This window comes from Mirounga angustirostris, unplaced genomic scaffold (genome assembly GCF_029215605.1).
Source record: "Mirounga angustirostris isolate CCGP_5_RB_7025 unplaced genomic scaffold, mMirAng1.0.hap1 SCAF_6, whole genome shotgun sequence".
In the NCBI taxonomy this organism is placed as follows: Eukaryota; Metazoa; Chordata; class Mammalia; order Carnivora; family Phocidae; genus Mirounga; species Mirounga angustirostris.
In genome coordinates this window covers 148,377,056-148,393,546 of record NW_026991714.1, presented here as the reverse complement: position 1 = coordinate 148,393,546, position 16,491 = coordinate 148,377,056, and the positions used below count along the sequence as shown (strand labels likewise).

At 56.8% G+C, this 16,491-nt stretch overlaps 1 protein-coding gene across 9 annotated transcripts in view; it reads left to right on the top strand.

Annotated features, from left to right (window-relative positions):
• UROS (uroporphyrinogen III synthase) overlaps nt 1-12,653 on the top strand; it is a 32,925-nt gene extending 20,272 nt beyond the window's left edge. For 6 of the 9 annotated variants that reach the window (XM_064595451.1, XM_045879054.3, XM_045879053.3 and 3 more), the window contains 5 exons: nt 1,324-1,398; nt 6,253-6,333; nt 6,692-6,777; nt 7,707-7,805; nt 10,512-10,808. In XM_064595451.1, the coding sequence (XP_064451521.1) occupies nt 1,324-1,398; nt 6,253-6,333; nt 6,692-6,777; nt 7,707-7,805; nt 10,512-10,646 (476 nt within the window). In that variant the 3' untranslated portion in view covers nt 10,647-10,808. Of the gene's footprint in view, nt 1-1,323; nt 1,399-3,373; nt 6,167-6,252; nt 6,334-6,691; nt 6,778-7,706; nt 7,806-10,511 lie in introns of those variants that run through there. The other 3 variants (XM_064595450.1, XM_054508459.2, XM_064595452.1) reach the window with 3 other exon arrangements.
• The last annotated feature ends 3,838 nt before the right edge of the window (nt 12,654-16,491 follow it).

Genomic DNA, 16,491 nt, shown 5'->3' with positions numbered 1-16,491 from the left:
CTTCCGGCAAACATCCATTGCCCTGATCTCTACAGAGAGCCTCTGCGGGCTGCCGGCGGGCCCCACAGCCCAGTCCCGGCCCTCTCAGGCAGAGCTGACAGGCGCTGGACGGCTCAGGGCCTCCGCTTCCTGCTCTCAGGAGCCCTCGTCCCAGGGTCGTGCGAGGATGAAGTAACGCGCCAGTGCTCACTCGGAACAGCGAGGCCGCGCGTGAGAGTCTCCATGGGCTTCCTCCCGTCTAGTTAACGCAGGAACGACGCGGATGAGCGCCGACGTTAAATACCAACATCACTGCGGTACTCACGTCCCAGTTCCGTTCCTGGGAAGTCATCAGGGGCTTGGTGCACCGAGACCTTCCCAGTTCAGTCAGAGGACGGGCGGCCCGGCCTGGGCTGGCCATGCAGCGTAACAAGGGCTTTGTTCCGGAACAAAGTTGACAGCTGCATGTGACTTTTGTCTCTTGGGCTCAGGACCCTTGAAATGACCTGTCAGTGAAGAGCTGATGGTGTGGATGTGAAAGCTGCAGTTTGTTCTTAGCCAGCGCTCTCACGTGAATCCGAAATGGAAGGGCCCCAGCTCCTCCTCCGTCAGGGAGGTGCCACACTCCGGGCGCAGGTGCTGAGCGCTGACGGCGCGGGGCCCGTGGCCCTTCCTCCCCGGCGTCCTCTGCACAGTGGCCAGGGTTTCCCGTGTGGAAGAGTGCAGGGGGGCCCGGGGAGGGGGGGGCTGCTCCTGCCTCACTTCTTGAGGAGTCTCTCAAAGCTGCTGGTCTGCCCCTCGCCCCAGATGACCTGTAGTCGCGGTACTGGGGGTCGCTGTTGGCAGGTTGCCGGGGAACCACTCCTGCCCTCCCTGCCATTTCAGTCTGGCCACGTCAGCCCACAACCCCCTTCTGGATGGGCGCTGGCCTTGGCTTCCCGGCAGGACGAGGGCTCTCTCATGCCCTGTGAGAAGTAGTAAATCCTAAATGCTCACCACCTCCGTACTGGCTGGTAAGAAACCGCCTTTCTTCAGCTCCCCTAGGGGGCCCGCAGTTTGCTCTCATCATCTCGTATAATCCTTAAAGCAGTCCCCGGTGGTGGCATCTTCCCCTAGTGTAGCCGAGCTCAGTGGGGCTCAGAGAAACTGGCACGTGACCCAAAGCCACACGTCTAGGAAGGGTGGGCCCACGGCCCAGCACCCTCACGTCCGACACAGTGCCGGCCGCCCCCTGCACCTGCCTTCAGGAGGAGACGTTCCTTTGTATTTGCACGTTAGCAAACAACCCAAGAACAGAGGTCTTTAATAGCCACATGAAAACATATTTCTTTTGTTGTTTTCCAGTGAATAAAATTGGCCTGGATACAGAAGGAGCACACTGCGGAAATGCAGAAAAGCTTGCAGAATATATTTGTTCCCGTAAGTAGAAAAAGGTCACTCCAACTGAAGCCCATTTACTTTTTGTTTGTTGGCCTCACCCCCGACCCCCCGGGACAGGAACATTTCCTGGGCGCGTTCTCCGTGGTGACGCTGGTTGGTGCGCAGCGTGCAGGCCGCTCGTGGGACCGCGGGCTCCTTTCCCGGTGTGTGTCTGTGCTTGTTTGAGATTCAGCCTCTCTCCGCCCCCTCCACCAGAGGACTTGAGACAACTCCAACATGACACAAAACAAAGCATTCGGAGACAAATCCAGGGAGACCGTCTGCAGTGATGCTACCCGGAGAGGAGGCGGGCTACTGCAGCTGGGCACCTCCCCTGAGTCTGTGTCCCCCCTCTCGGGGGGCCGCCTCCTCCGAGCGCCCTCTCAGGGCTGGCCCACCCCCTGGGAGTGCATCCCTGGGCAGCGTGTGGACCGGGACCTGAGAGGACGCTGGTTGTAGAGGTGTTTGCCTTTCAGTGCGGGTGCAGCCCTGATGGAAACAAAGCTTTGGGGGAGCTCTCGGAGCGAGAGGGGCGGGAAGGCCATCAACACTCAACAGACATGGGTTCCCACTGCTGCTTCTGCCCCCCACAGAGTCTCCAGGGCCAGGCTGGAGGCTGCCCGTGGGCGGTGGAGCAGGGCAGCTGGAGGGAAGGCACTCCCTGCCTTCTGGTCACATCTGCCACTGTATCCCAGCCCAGCTCTTTGCTTTAGTTTGCTCATGTCTCTAAGTTTTGAAAAATGCTCTTCTTACTAAGGGGGTGTGTTTCAGAGACCCTCCAAAAGCCCCAGGGACGAGGGAGGTGAGCCCTAATCCAGTGACCCTCCGGGCCCCATCCAGGCCAAAGCAGGTGCTGGCCTGGGCTGGAGCAGAGAACCGAGTACCCAGCACTGTGTTCCTGTCCCAGGGCAGCACCGCTGGGCCTCCCACCCCGGCTCTTGTGTCCACCACTCCACCTGAACTGCAGGCCTCGGGGGCTGTTCAACAGGACAGTCGCCCGGCCCACGACTCTAGTGGCCGGGTCCATGGCTCTCCAGCTGGCCATCCGGTGCTCCCAGCACATCCTCACCTCCCGCCTCCTGCACAGCTGTCTCTGCTCCTCCCTCCCGTTGGTGCTGCCTACAGAGGCCCTGTCCTTCACGTAGGCTCCTCTGTGACAGGGACGCCATAGGCTGTGGTCCTTCCATGTCCACTGTCCTGGAGACCTTGGCCCTCCTTTGGCCACCCCCACCACACACATGCTGTTTATGCCTTGTCTTGTCGCTGAACCCACTCCTGCCTTGTGGCCCGGCACACAGGTGTTCTCACGCAGGGTTTGCTGAGCGCTGAACTGTGCTGGCGTGACAGGAGGGCATTCGGGGGGCAAGGCGAGAGAGGGCTTGGTCCATGCCAACAGGCCTGGCCAAGCTGAGCGGCCATCTTCTTGAGCGTCAGCTCAGGCCTGCCAGTCGCTTGATACTATACGGCCAGGCGTTGAAAGCTGCTGAGAAGCCAAGGGCAGTTATGCCGGTGGTCCGGGGGTGAACACAGCCCTGGGCACCTCAGGGTCCTCAGGCCCATGGGACTGTTTTGAGGGTCACTGAGCCTCACCTTTTCTGGGACGAGAGGAACGTCATGTGATTGGGTTTTTCCCCAGCAGTCTGTGGCATGGGATGCATATGTTCCAGAATGATCCAACGCCAGGCTCTTTATTTCTAATATTTGTAGAGGACAATGGTCACCATTAAACAGTAACAAAGCCCTTCTGTTTTAATGTGGAAATCAATGTAAATGGTAGAACTTGGCATTCCCCGGGGGATTAAGTGCTTTGGTTTAGGAAGACGAATGACTGGTTCCGTGGGTAGTACCACATTTAGCTCCTTAATGAACAGGTGGCCGCAGCCTGTCTCCAGGGTAGATGACCTGGCTGTACTCACCGCTGACACACTAGTTCTGGAAAGAGATGGAAGGAAATTGAGTCATTCCTCACTTTCAGGTCCAGAGTCATCAGGCTGGTGTTCCTTGCTCTGCGTACGTATACAAGGCAGGAAGGACCCGTGTCACTTCTGAGATATCACCCTGGTGTTTCAGTTAACTGACTCGAGGCGTAGAGGGGAGATGGGAACGTACTCTGCCTTATCTCGGCGAGACGGGGCAGCATTCTTTGCAAAGCCTTTGTTACTTCTCATTTGTTACCAGCACGCCTGTGTGTCCTAATAAATCTTTAATTCGCAATTAGAATATCCAAATAGGAATCCTTCTTGACTGCTAATAAGGACTTTCACCTTGGTTTTACCAAGGCATTAATGATTTTCTGCCCCAGCAAGCTCTGAAACTGGATTTTAAAAGCTCAGAATCTACTTCCAGTGTTTGGAGTCAACAGGCCAATTCATAGTTATTGCTTATTTCTTTTACTTAACACTTTTTACTACGTGACAGATATCATCGAGGGCACTTAAAACTATTAACTCATTTAATCTGATAGCCCATTGTTCTGATAGAAAATTCTCCCCTTCCAGGAGATCTGCTCTAATGGAAAAGAAAGCAGCAAATAAATGGTAAAAGGGGGCATTACAGCATTCTGCAAGAGAGGGGTCCACCTGAGTCAGACAGAGGGGGGTGCAGTTATTTGAAATGTCCCTGGATTGGGGGCTGCCGATGGCCACTCCTGCAGCCTCTTGGACTAGCTCGGCCCTTCCTTCCCTCGCATCCCTGTTGTCCGGATTCTCCACCACGAGAATCTCTCTCTGCACGGCCGCATCTCCCAGCTTCGCCTGGGAGGCCGAAATCAGTGCAGACCTGGCAGTTGTCGGAGCTTTCCAGCCACACACGTGTCCTCCAGTGAAAAGGCATTTTTTAAAAAATCAGCCTTGTTACCTTAATTACTACAGTGACTACTTATGGAGTCCCCAGCCCCTCAGCACAACCCTCTCCTGGGATTTTCAGCACCCTTGCTGGCCTCAGCCCCCACAGCCCAGCAGTCCAGGCGTCCTTCCTGTTAAAGAAACGGGCAACCTCTGAGCCCCGTGAGTCCCCATTCTGTGTCTTCTCTGTCGGGTGAGACCCCTGCAGGCCCCTGTCTCCCTGTTGTTCCAGGAACCTCTCACACCTCTGCAGAATCAGCCAGCTTTAGCATTGACCTACTTAGCAGTGGCCTATTTGGGTTAAAAATCCGCAGGCAGTAAACTTATCCCCCCAAAAGAATGGGTTCTTTGCCTCTGACTTCTTGAAGGGGGTGGGTCCCAGGAAGGATAGTTGTGGTACATCTCCGCCCAGCAGAAGAGGATTCTAACCAGGACATTTTCAGGTTTTCCTCCCTTTCCTGAGAGTGCCACGGGTTTCCATGACGTCAGCTGGGCTGACTGGGCCTGCATGCAGGGCCTGGCTCTCCAGGCACTGGTGATGCCGTCAGAAAAGACAGGCATCTGTCCTGGACCAGGACACACACACTAAGCTCCCATCTCCCGAGTTAGCGGCCAGCAATCCGAGAATAAGCATGAGCAGCTCAATACTAGGCTAAACCTTCCGAAGAGATGCTTTGAAGGGCAGATTCCGGAATCTTCCGAAGGCCCCTTGCACACCTCTAGGGCTGGGCTTGTTGGAAAGGCAGGCCCTTGGCTTGCCTCCTGCATTCCTGAAGCTGCCCCAGAGCAGATGGCTGGGAGGGTCTGTGGGAGCAGCTTTGGTCTCTAGAATCCTGCACACCCCAGCACCTAACACACATGGACAGACACACAGACCTGGAGGGACGCCTGGGCTCTGGTTAAGAAAGTTGCACCTGAACATGGCTTTGAAAATATGTTTCCAAGGATGGCATCTACAGTGCATGAAACCTTTGCTCCCACTGGAAAAGAGAAATCAGTGGGCATCTATTGTCTACATTTGAATTTTTCCCAATTCCTTGTGTTCTTTTACGTCCGTGCTGATAGTTACAGAGCAGCTTAAATCAAGAACACATTCACCAGGACGTAGTTCTCGAATAACCTGGAAAAAGAAAGTTATTCCTGTGGTTGGTCTGGGCCTTCCGGGAGATGGTGCTAGACGGGAAGTGCTTGCTTTGTTCTTCCTCCGACTGCAATCCCCAAAGAGGTGTTCGGGGAGATCTGACGGGTACAGAAAAATGCGTTTGTGTGTGACCAACAGCCATTAAGACTTCTTCCAACTGATGGATGGACATGGGGGGGGGTTCTATCAGAATGTTCACATTTGGGGAGGATTCGCCCATCGGTTTTGTTAGATGGTAGTGTCTCAGGTTGGTGTTCAGACTACATGCCATCTTCGTTCTGCAGAGAGCTTGGAGCCGAACGCACCCCAAGGTCTTCCTAGAGTGGGGACGGGGAGCAGGGTGGGAGGCAGGCCATTCTCAGCAGGCCCCTACACGGCCACTCATCCGCCCCGTGGGCACTTGGCCAGGTGGCCGCCGTCCTGAGGGGACAGAAGGCACGCAGCTCGTCTGTTTTGGGGGCGGCCGCAGGGCCACTTGTGGCTGCCATTTCCCTGCCGCCTCCTGAGTGTGGGCCCTGGCTCCGGCCACCACCTGTGGCCTCCAGGGCTCCTCCCGAGGCGCAGCGTGGCTGCAGCAGTGCCTTGTGACTCCAGCCAAGTGCAGAGCCGCCTGCTAGCTCGTGCCCGCAGCCCAGGTGCCGCGTCAGGACCAGAGGGGCTGAAGGGGCCTGGGGGACAGTGGCCCCGGCTTGCGGGGATGCCCGTTTTCTGAGCGCCGTGGCCGAATCCCCTGTGATCTTCCTACAGCAGGGTCAGCTTCTTCCCTCCCACGCACAGCTGCTGGGCGGCCCGGAACTGCTGCTCCCCGTGCCCTGGGCACATGCACCCCCTTCTTGAAAGCGTTGACAAAGTCTGGTTATTTATCCGCAGGGGAGTCACCAGCATTGCCTCTTCTATTTCCCTGTGGAACCGTCAAAGGAGAAATCCTGCCGAAAATGCTCAAGGACAGAGGTGACGGCAATGCATTGGCTCGTGGACACAGCCTCCCTGGTCCGCCTCCTCGGGTCTGCCGGGAGCCTTCGTGGTCCGCGTTCGGGGTCCACCGTGCGGAGCCCCCGGGGGAGAGCAGGCCGAGGGAGGGCGGGCGGCCCTCGTGGGGTGCAGTCTACTGTCCTGACCGTAGCCCTGCGCTCGTCTGCCCGCTCGGCTCCGGCTAGGAGCCCGCAGAGTGTCACAGCCTTCGCCAAGGGTGCGGGTGGTGCTGGTGTGGACGGACCCCGGGGCAGGTCCTGGGGCAGAGGAGAGCGTCAGGATGGAGCCCGGTGTTCCGGTGGAATAAAGCCTATTCCCTGCTTTTGATTGTGTCCAGGGATTCCCATGGAAAGCATAACTGTCTATCAGAAGATCCCACACCCGGGAATCCAAGTGAACCTCAACAGCTACTATTCGAAGCAGGTGGGTGGTGCTTGCAGGAGACTTGGCGGCGGGGAGGCCCAAACCCCTGTGCGTGGTTCCACCATCCCAGCCGCATGACTGCCCAAGGCTCCATCTCTGTATCTGTGAAATGGGAATAGACCTCTCTCGGAAGGCTTTTAGAAGGGTGAAAGGAGAGAAAATGCACAAAGCCCTGTGGATATCACCCCAGACACAGTGAGCCTGGGCAGCAAGGGGCCATGCTGTGACTGTCCGGCATGTGTGGGGCATTGGGGGAGCCCCGGGGCAGAGGCTGGGACGGGAGGCTCGGCCCATACTGGGAAGGCCCACAATGCCCACCGAGGAAGCCACAGGGACCTCTGAAGGCTTCGGGCAGGGGGGTGGGTGGCGCCTGTGTGAGTTAAGGTTTTCCACATCTGTATTCAGTGCGACGCCTCCCCCCTCTCCTGGGACAGGCTTCTGAATGCCTTGCTGGTTCTGGACGTCCCCTTAGTGCAAACGAAAACAGAGAGCCAAGCAGCCAGTCTGCCTTCTGTCTCCTGAGAAAGGACGCAGAGTTGACAGCCTGGACTGCTGCCTCACTGATCAGGGCCACTTTGGCCACGTGAGCTAGGGGCAGCGTCTGCTTCGGCTGGGCATGCGGGTCCACAGTGCCCCTGTCCTCTGGCCAGGCAGACACACACCTGTGGGCCGCAGAGCGATGAGGAGCAGCGCCCAGCCTCCCCAGTGGCACCCTGTCCTCTGAACGGTGCCTCGCCTGAACTCGGCCCTGGCCTCGAGGGAGCAGAGAAGGCCACGTCCACCAGGAGCCCTTCTGCTGTGAATCCGTGGGGCTGCCTGGGGGCTGCCTCCTGGGGCTCCAGGGCTGATGGTGCCTGGCTGGGGGAACCAGGGGAACATTCTCTCTCCTTGGCCTGTGGCGACAGACTGATCTTATGCTCTCCCTGCAGGGCATTCCAGCCAGCATCACATTTTTCAGTCCCTCTGGCCTTACCTACAGCCTCAAGCATATTCAAGAGTTATCTGGCGACAACATTGATCAAATTAAGGTGAGATATTCAGTGGGCTTTTGGTCTTTTAAGGTTTTTAAAAATTCTTACTAATTACCTAGAGTTCCCATGTAAAGCCAAAGCACTCCTGACCAAGCAGACACCGTGATGTCACCTCGTAGCCCTGGAGAGACCAGGCTCGAGAATTCTCCAGCATCACTTCCTGGCTGGTGCTCTCGGACACCTTACTTAACCTCTCTGAGCCTATTTCCTCATTTGTATCATGAGGATGATTATCCCTCTGTGGCTTTTATAGACACGTAGTCACCCATTATTTGCAGGGGATAAGTTCCCAGACCCTCAAGTGGATGTGTGAAAGCACGGCTACTACCCAATCCTGATATAGTGTGTTTTTTCCTACACATACATCCCTGTGATGAAGTTTAATTTCTAAATTAGGCACAGTAAGAGATGAACAACAATAGCTACTAATAAAGCCGTTACAACAATATCCTGTGGTAGCAGTGACGTGAACTCTCTCAAGATATCTTATTGTACTGCACTCACCCTTCTTCCCGCGAGGCTGTGGGATGATAATGTGCCTCCGTGACAAGGGGAGGGCAGTGACGTAGGCACGGGACGGCATTCCCACTTGTGAGGGACCGCATTTGCTAGGAGTCTGTAAGTAACGACGAGGCTTTTGGGGCCTGTAACGGGAAGGCTCTTGAACTGGCTCCAGTGGGACCGGGGAAAGGGTGGAGGCCACCTGGGGCCCCAGGACAGGGGCCACCAGCACCGTGTGCCCTCACGCAGAGTGCGTGCTCTTAGCTTTTACTGCAGGTGCGGCTCACGGCACACCTTCGCAGTCCGCACCGGTTCCCAGTTCTGCAGGTGGAGAACTGGGCTCAGAGAAGTAGTGCGTCTTGCCCTAGGCCTCACAGGAGGAAGGGATTTGAACCCAGGAGGACGGATTCCATGTTGTTAGCCGCGGTGATACCTGAGCCGTGGCCAGGTGACGGAGCACTTCCAGGCAGTATCTGGTAGAACTCGCCCACCGGTCCAGGGGTAGGAATCAAGCCAAATCGGGACTACCAGCTACGCAGGAGGGTTCTGCTTCCTGCCCCCCCTTACCAATACTTGTAAGTTTGGTCTTCACGATCACAGCCGCCCCAGCGGCTGTGGGGGAGTTTTGACTTGGATTGCTCCCGTGACCGATGACGCTGAGCGTCTTTCCCTGTGCGTGTCGGCTGCTTCTGTATCTTCTGAGAGGTGTCTGTTCACGTCCTGGCCGTGTGTCTTGTTGCGGCTGTTGCTGGGCCGTACGGGTTCCTGGATGCAAGTTCCCCATCCGATACGTTTTCCCCATCCCGTGAGCTGTCTTTGCACTTCGGAGACGGTGCCCTTTTAGAGGCACGACGGCTTTTCCGTTTTGGTGAAGACCCACTCATCTATCTTTTCCTTTGCGACTTGTGTCTCAGATACCACTGCCCAATCCCAGGGCATGAAGGGCCCCCCCACGTTTCTTCTGTGTCTACAGTCTCAGCTCTTACATTTAGGTCCGTGATCCACTTTGAGTTCACGTTTGTGCCCGCTCTGAGGTAGGGGTCCGGCACCATCTTTTCCTCAGGGAGGTTCTTGAGGAATGGCTGCATCTCAGGGTGGAGTGGCAGGGGTGGGGGAGGGCTACAGGAGCTCGGGCTTCCGGGGGGGCAGCAGCCTCTGTCCTGTGGCTCTGACATGCCCCAGAAAGAGGGGCTTCGAGTCTTGAGATTGTTCCCTGCACCACACCCGGCCCAGGGTAAGGGCTGCCATCCTCACAGACCTACTCCCAGGCAGGGGTGCGTGCACCCCAGTGCTGGGGTGGGAGTGATGGGAGTGCTCTCCCTGCCAGAGCAACAGATCTTATTTACCCCCCCACTAGCCCTGCCAAGCAAGGGTAATTGTACCCCTTTGACAGATGAGGAAACAGGACCAGAGGGGCTAAGTGACTTGTGAGGACACCTAGCAAGGGCCGGGGTCACCACAACAAAAAACCACATTCAGCCCCAAGCGAGGCTCTGCATATGACCATCAAACGTGCGATGTTTGGAGAGAGGCATCCGGCTAACGAGCCTCAGGCCGCTGGAGTTTCTCATCTGGAGTAACCGTGTTCCCATCAGCGGCAGCCACTGGTGGCCGCCGACCATTTCTCTGTGCCGGGGCCCCTGGCCACGTGGTTGCTCACATTGCCCCCACGTGATCCTCAGAGCAGCCCAACGGGGAAGGCTGTTCCCCTCTGTTTTACAGATGAAGGGACGGAGGCCCAGAGAGGGAGGGTCACTTGCTAGGGCCACTATCCTGTGGAGCTAGGATGGGAACCTGGCCTCCGGCTCCAGGTCCCGGTCTCGGCTGCTGCGTTTTCCTGGGGAGCGCAGCCGGGGCCCCTGCCACCCCCAGAGCACCTTTCAGACTTTGCTGTCTGCTCCACTTGGCCCCCCACCCAGGGCAGAACTGTGGGCGGCTGAGGCTTATGGAGAGGCAGCCAAGACGGCGGGCACCGGAGCAGGGGCCTGGCGCCCCTGCCCTGCACCCGAGCCGCAGGCCGGCGGGGAGGCTATAATGAGGTCATGCAGGCAAAGGCATTTTGCGGGTGTAGGGCTGGGTTCGCATCGGGAGGGGTGATCACACGTGCTAGGAGCTGCGACGACCTGACGGGCCCAGGCCTTGCCCCCGTCCGCCCAGCCGGCCCCGCAGGTGCGCTGAAGCTCCCTCTCTCTCCCCCTGCAGTTTGCCGCCATCGGCCCCAGCACAGCCCGCGCGCTGACCGCCCAGGGCCTGCCTGTGAGCTGCCTGGCCGAGAGCCCCACACCGCCAGCCCTGGCCAAGGGCCTCCGGTTGGCCCTTCAGGCCCCCCGCTGCTGAGTCGGTGGCCCGTCCCGCTGCTGCTGGTGCAGGGAGGCGAGGCATCGGCGGGGCTCCCCACACCTTTGCCTCGTGCCTCCGCGGAACCCCCGGGACACATGGGCCCGGCGAGAGCTCCTCTGGCAGAGGGAAGAAAACCAAATAAACCACCTGGCTCTTCGCGCTGAGTTGTCACTCGCTGTGTATCGTTTTCCACGCAGAGCTGTGTTTGTGGAGGAAAAAGACGTGCCCATGTTCTGAGAACTGCCCAACCCCGTAGGAATGATAACACCTGCTGTGTAGGAAGTAGCTTTATGCATCCTATAAAAAGGACCTTCAAGTCCCGGCTTTGTGAGCTGTGGACACCTGCCATTCAAATACGGAGAGACTTTCTTTCCTTCAGAAATGAAAGGCAGCTTAGACCAGGCAGGGCGTCTGAGAGGCGGGGAGGCTGGTTTACACAGAAGGGCTTTGCCCGCAGGATGCAGTGCCCTGCAGACAGGCTTGGGGAGTCTGCCCCCAAACTTTCTTTCCGCTTTTAAAATCTTGGCCTGGAGCCTGAGCTGGGTGGAATGAAACCGTGTCCGTCGTTCGGCAGGAAGGAGGACTGTCTGCCCAGCACGAGTGCATTCCCCGGAAGGTGTGTCACGTTGGCAGTCCCCGCGCGCAGTGCTCTGCCTCTCTCCTCCCCGGTCCCCTTAACGCCCTGAGGAGTGGACGCCACTAGGATTCCCGTTTCTCTGGGGAAGACCCTGAGACTCGGGGCATTAAATGCTTTGCTCGGGGTCACCCAGCGAGTGAGTGACCAGCCAGGACGCTCTGAAGGGGACTTGTGAACATAAGCACGGAGGCCCAGACTGATGGCGCTCCTGAGCCACCTCGCCTCCACGTGACCTCAGTACAAAAGTAAGGACCTGGTAATCGTTAGTGACCTGAATGGAAATTCCGCACGTTCCGTGATGGCCCCGTATTTTCTGTCTGTAGTCATGTTTCTGAATATGGGTCAGAATCCATCCCACCACTTCCTTCTGATCTGAACGTCAGGTCTGGATTGATGAGGTGCGCTTAGAATCCCTGCCACTCCCAAGGAGCCTTTTTCTGCCGGCGTTACCTTTCCTGAGCTTGGGGAAGAGCCCGGCCCCAAGCAGCCCCGCAGCCGAGGAGCCCAGAGGCCGGGCCATGCAGGCCCCCACAAAGCAGGGCCCGCCACGCCGGGGCTGCGTCTCGAGGCCAGCCTCGGGACAGAATATCGCCACCGGGACCCGGGATGGCTACAGGACCTGCGCTGGCCGAGGCGGTCCCCCGACCGTGTGCCTGCAGGTCAGAGCCCTGCCGGATTGCTCCAGATTATATCCCCCAAACTACCGCTCTCCCTCTGACCCACCTGCTGCCCACTGTCCCCTGTGTGCACACGGCCCCCGGCTGCCATCACCCCCACACTCCTGCCAAGTGGCCACACACGAGCCCCCACGGAGGCATCACCTGGGTGAGGACAGGAACCAGCCCTCCCACAACGGACAGTGCCAGGGTTGTTTGCAGGGAGAGGGACCGAGTGAACAGCCCCGAGGGCTTGGGAAGCTTGGGGTCGGGGAGCATGGGCCCAGGCGGAGGGGTTGTTGGCATCAAACTCTCAGAGCCCCAGGCTCCCCGACACTAGGGGAGTGACTCCTGCCTTCTGAGTTCCAGTTTGCCCGTCTGTCAGGAGGGGAGGAGCTTCTGCCTCCTGAATGTGTGCACCGCAGCTCAGAAAACTACATCTGAAGCTACCTCGAGATCTGGATGGAGAGCTTAGGTTGGCGGGTAATAAGCAGTGTGTCACGTATTCTCATAAACAAACAGTACTGCTCAGCATTTCCTGCTCCATCTGAGTTGAGCGGTTTATCTGGTGGAAAGTGTTGCCGGAATGGCAAAGGTGATACTGGGGTCATGGCCCCGACACCTAAAGCGTTCTGGGTACCTGGGGATCAGAGACAGCACGGCACCTGCCCCAAAGGGGCCTGCAAACACCTTGAAAGAACAAAGTCAGGAGGCAACTGAGCTCAGCATAAAGAGCCTGTATTTCACACAACAGGACTGTGGCCAGGAGACGGGGTGGGCGGGGAGGCCACCTGTCTTTGGACGACTGTTGCCAGAGAACCCCTCTCTGAGGTTCTGTCGCGGGGAGCCTGACAGCGGGGAGCTGGAGACAGCAGAGTCTCAGGACAGCCTTCTTCCAAACCAATCATCTGCCTTTTGTGTTGATGCCATTGATTGTCATATGTCCCTTCGGAGATTTTATAATAAGCATTAGATTCGATTTCTTTTCCTTTTTTTTTTTTTTTTTAAGTAGGCTCCACGCCCAGCATGGAGCCCAACATGGGGCTCAAACCCATGACCCTGAGATCAAGACCTGAGCTGAGATCAAGAGTCGGACACTCCACCGAATGAGCCACCCGGGTGCCCCCAGATTTTTTTTTTTTTTAAGCCCATTTCTTACAACTGCCTGGAGGTTCTCAGCTGGGCAAGCCACACTACTGATTATACAAACCTCTCTGCCCTCCTCCCTTCCCCACTCACTTGAGTGTTCTGAACACCTTGCAGCAAAGACAGAGGACACAGCAAATCAGCAACCATGCAACAAGCAGTAAGCAACAGCCAACAGCAATCATAATTTCCATGTCAATGGCCATTATAATCTTGAAGCGTCTCCCACACACCTGGGCAGAGAAATGCAGGCAAGCAGTGAGCGTGGCCTCCCTCCCCACCCAGCCGCCTCGCCGCCTCAGCGCGCTTCGGTCAGCGGGGGATCCAGGAGGCCCAAGCCACAGAGCCTTCCACGTGTAAGCGTGTGTGAACGCTCCCGGGCAGGCCTAGGAGCCGAGGCTGGCCGTCGGAGAGAAGGGGTTTCTTTGTGGGTGGGAAGCGACTGAAAGGCACAGTCCAGAGAGAAGGAAATCAGAAGAGCAGGCGTGGGAAGAATCTTTTCTCCTCCCTTTCACGGGCAGCAGTGTGCGTCTGAGTCACACCCAGGCCTGCATTTGCACAGGTGGTTTCCCTGACACCTGGGCTTCCTGAGATCGATCCCCGTTCGGAGTCAGGACTGACCCCTCCCTGTGCATCAGGCTCAAAAATCTCCCGTGGGAACAATTAAGGGAAAGTCTTTTTCAAAATGTCATGCTGTGTGGTGCTGAGAATATGTAAACCCATGTTGCAAATGACATGTACTTCAGGGAAAAAAAAGTTTTCAGGCCTCCCACTGACAAGTGGATCATGCCATCTCAGCATTTAAGGAGAATCTGGAAGCTTCCAGCCAAACCCTTCCCCCAAGCACAGAGATGAGGAGTGCCCTGTACAGACCAGGACCCAGCTTCTCTGGGAGCCCCTGTCGTTCCTGTCTGTATTGTAGATCACCCGCTTTTCTCTGCCATTTTTCCTCCTAAATCTAACTGATTTCCTTAAAATCCAATTTACCTGGAATGAGCAATTTAATCAGACAGTGGGAACCTTGTGTCGCCAGTCAGGCTACTCAGAGGCTTTGAAATAATCGGGGAGAAGAACGCTCTGAGAGAAGGGTGGACAATCCCCGAGCCGCGAGAGGCCAACTGCACTACACAGGAGAAAACAATGGTAGGGAATAAGACCCTGCTGTCATAAAGCCCTAGCGGGGCCCCCTGCCATCTTTACAGAGACCTGCCGTGCACGTTTGAAGACCTGACTTTCAGAAGCGCTGTCTTCAGCCAGAGCTCAGGGGATGGACAGGCACCGACTGGCTTTCAGACCCGGCAGAACTCAGGCTGTGTGACATCAGCCCTCGGGACACCAGCGCTCAACCACAGAGTTCTCAATTCTGTTCCATGTTCGGAACGTTAGCCTCCCAGGAAATACAGTGTCTAGATGGTATCTTGAATAATTTTGTTCTAAATCTTGTACCTGTGCAGGTTTTTGTTTCCCCAAGAGAGAATGTTTAGGATTATCTTCTAATCAAAACAGAGTTTGAGGGGCACCTGGGTGGTTCAGTCGGTGAAGCGTCCGCCTTTGGCTCAGGTCATGATCCCAGGGTCCTCGGATCGAGCCCCGGGTCTGGCTCCCCGCTCCGTGGGAAGTCTGCCCCTCCCTCTCCTTCTGCCCCTCTCCCCTGCTCCTGCACGCTCTCTTCTTCTCTCAAATAAATAAAATCTTTAAAAAAAAAACCACACACACAGTTTGAGATTTCGATTTAAACCCAATCATGTGGGAAGGTGAACACTGCCCTTACACCTGACAGTTGCACTTGGCTTTGCCCACAAGGTGCGATAATTCTTTGTAGCCATGTATTGGGGTGTATGTGTTCACTGACGTGGATACATGAAGTATGTTGACAAATACAGCTCACACACACACACACACGCACTGATGCATGACTGACATGTGTCATAGTCATATATGTGCTTATACGTATTATACATGTAAATGACACACATACACAACAGGACACAGGGCACAGTGGGAAGAAACCAGAGTGGGGCACTGGTGGTGGCCAGGCGTCTCTGGCCACCCGGTGCAGACAGCCTGCCAGGCCAGCTCTGTGGCATGAGGGGATGAGCTTCCTGGGCCCCTCACGGGAATCCAGGGACAAGGGCAGAGCAGAGCAGGCCCGGCGGGCACGGGCGGGGGACTGGCAGCCCCCCGGCGCTGGGGCAGCCCCCCTCTGGCTCTATGTAAATGTCGTGTGCCCCAGTCACACGGGAAGCACGAGGTACCCGCATGCCACTGGGAGTCACTTTGTCGCGCTTTTCATCTTCTTTGTTCCGTTTTACAGAAAGTATTCAGGATGTACCTAACAATCGAAAGCTAATTTAAATTGTAATGAAAGAGGCTGGAATTGAAAACGTAAACTCTGCCTGGGTCCGCGTTACACTATCAGAGGGCTATTGCTCAGTTTTAAGGCGTGATAATGGTGGTATGCTTTGCTTTTTTTCCCCCCAAGAGTCTATCTTGCACAGACCCATACGAACATATTTATGCACAGGATTATATAGGATGCCTGGGGCTTGCTTCTGAATATAGAAAGCGCGCAGGGGGTGTGAGGGTAACGATGGGAAATTCCACGCCCTGAGCCACACCTATCTCCTGAGGCTGGCCCGGGTGCCCTCCCCGGCCGCAGGACTGACCTCGGACTGCTCGGAGCCAGTGCTGCTGGTTCGGGGGGCTAGGAGAGCACGTCCATAGGAGACAGGGGAGCAGCGGGGGTCTGTGGACACAGCTGAGGGTGAGCGGCCCTTTGTAATCAGAAGGGCCCTGCCGGGGAAGGTCATCTAAAAGACATGAATGCCGACTGACCCATGAGCTGGACCTGGGCACGCCGATGCTCCTCACCCCCTCCCAGTCCTTGGAATGTGGGTTCTGTTCTGCTTGCCTTTCCTGCTCCGAGAAGCTGTTCCAAGGACACAGCCTTGAAAGGTGATGTGGTGTTGAAAACACCTGCAGAATTTATGGGACTGAGCCCAGGTAGGGCCTCTTGATAAACTTTCAAGATCTGGCAGGCGGGTGCAGGCACCCATTACACCTGGACAGCCCTGGGAGGGTTTCGAACCAACAGGCCCCCACTCCATAGTCATGCCCCCCACCCCCCGCTCGCTCTTGCGTCCCCACCTGGTACGTGGCCGGCCCCAAATACCTCTGAGCTGACAGGAACTGAGTGGGGCTGTGCAGGTAGCTTGACAGGTATCCAAGCTCCCTGTGAGCACAATACCCTGATGCCACTGGGGCTGGCCCTGTCACTGCAGCATGGGTGTGAGGCCAAACACCTGCTCCAGGGACCTCACTAGGAACAGATCCTCCTGGGTCACAGTCTAGTACTGTGCCCTGTCCAGAAACCCCAATATCCTGGAGCCCCATGAGGGGTCTC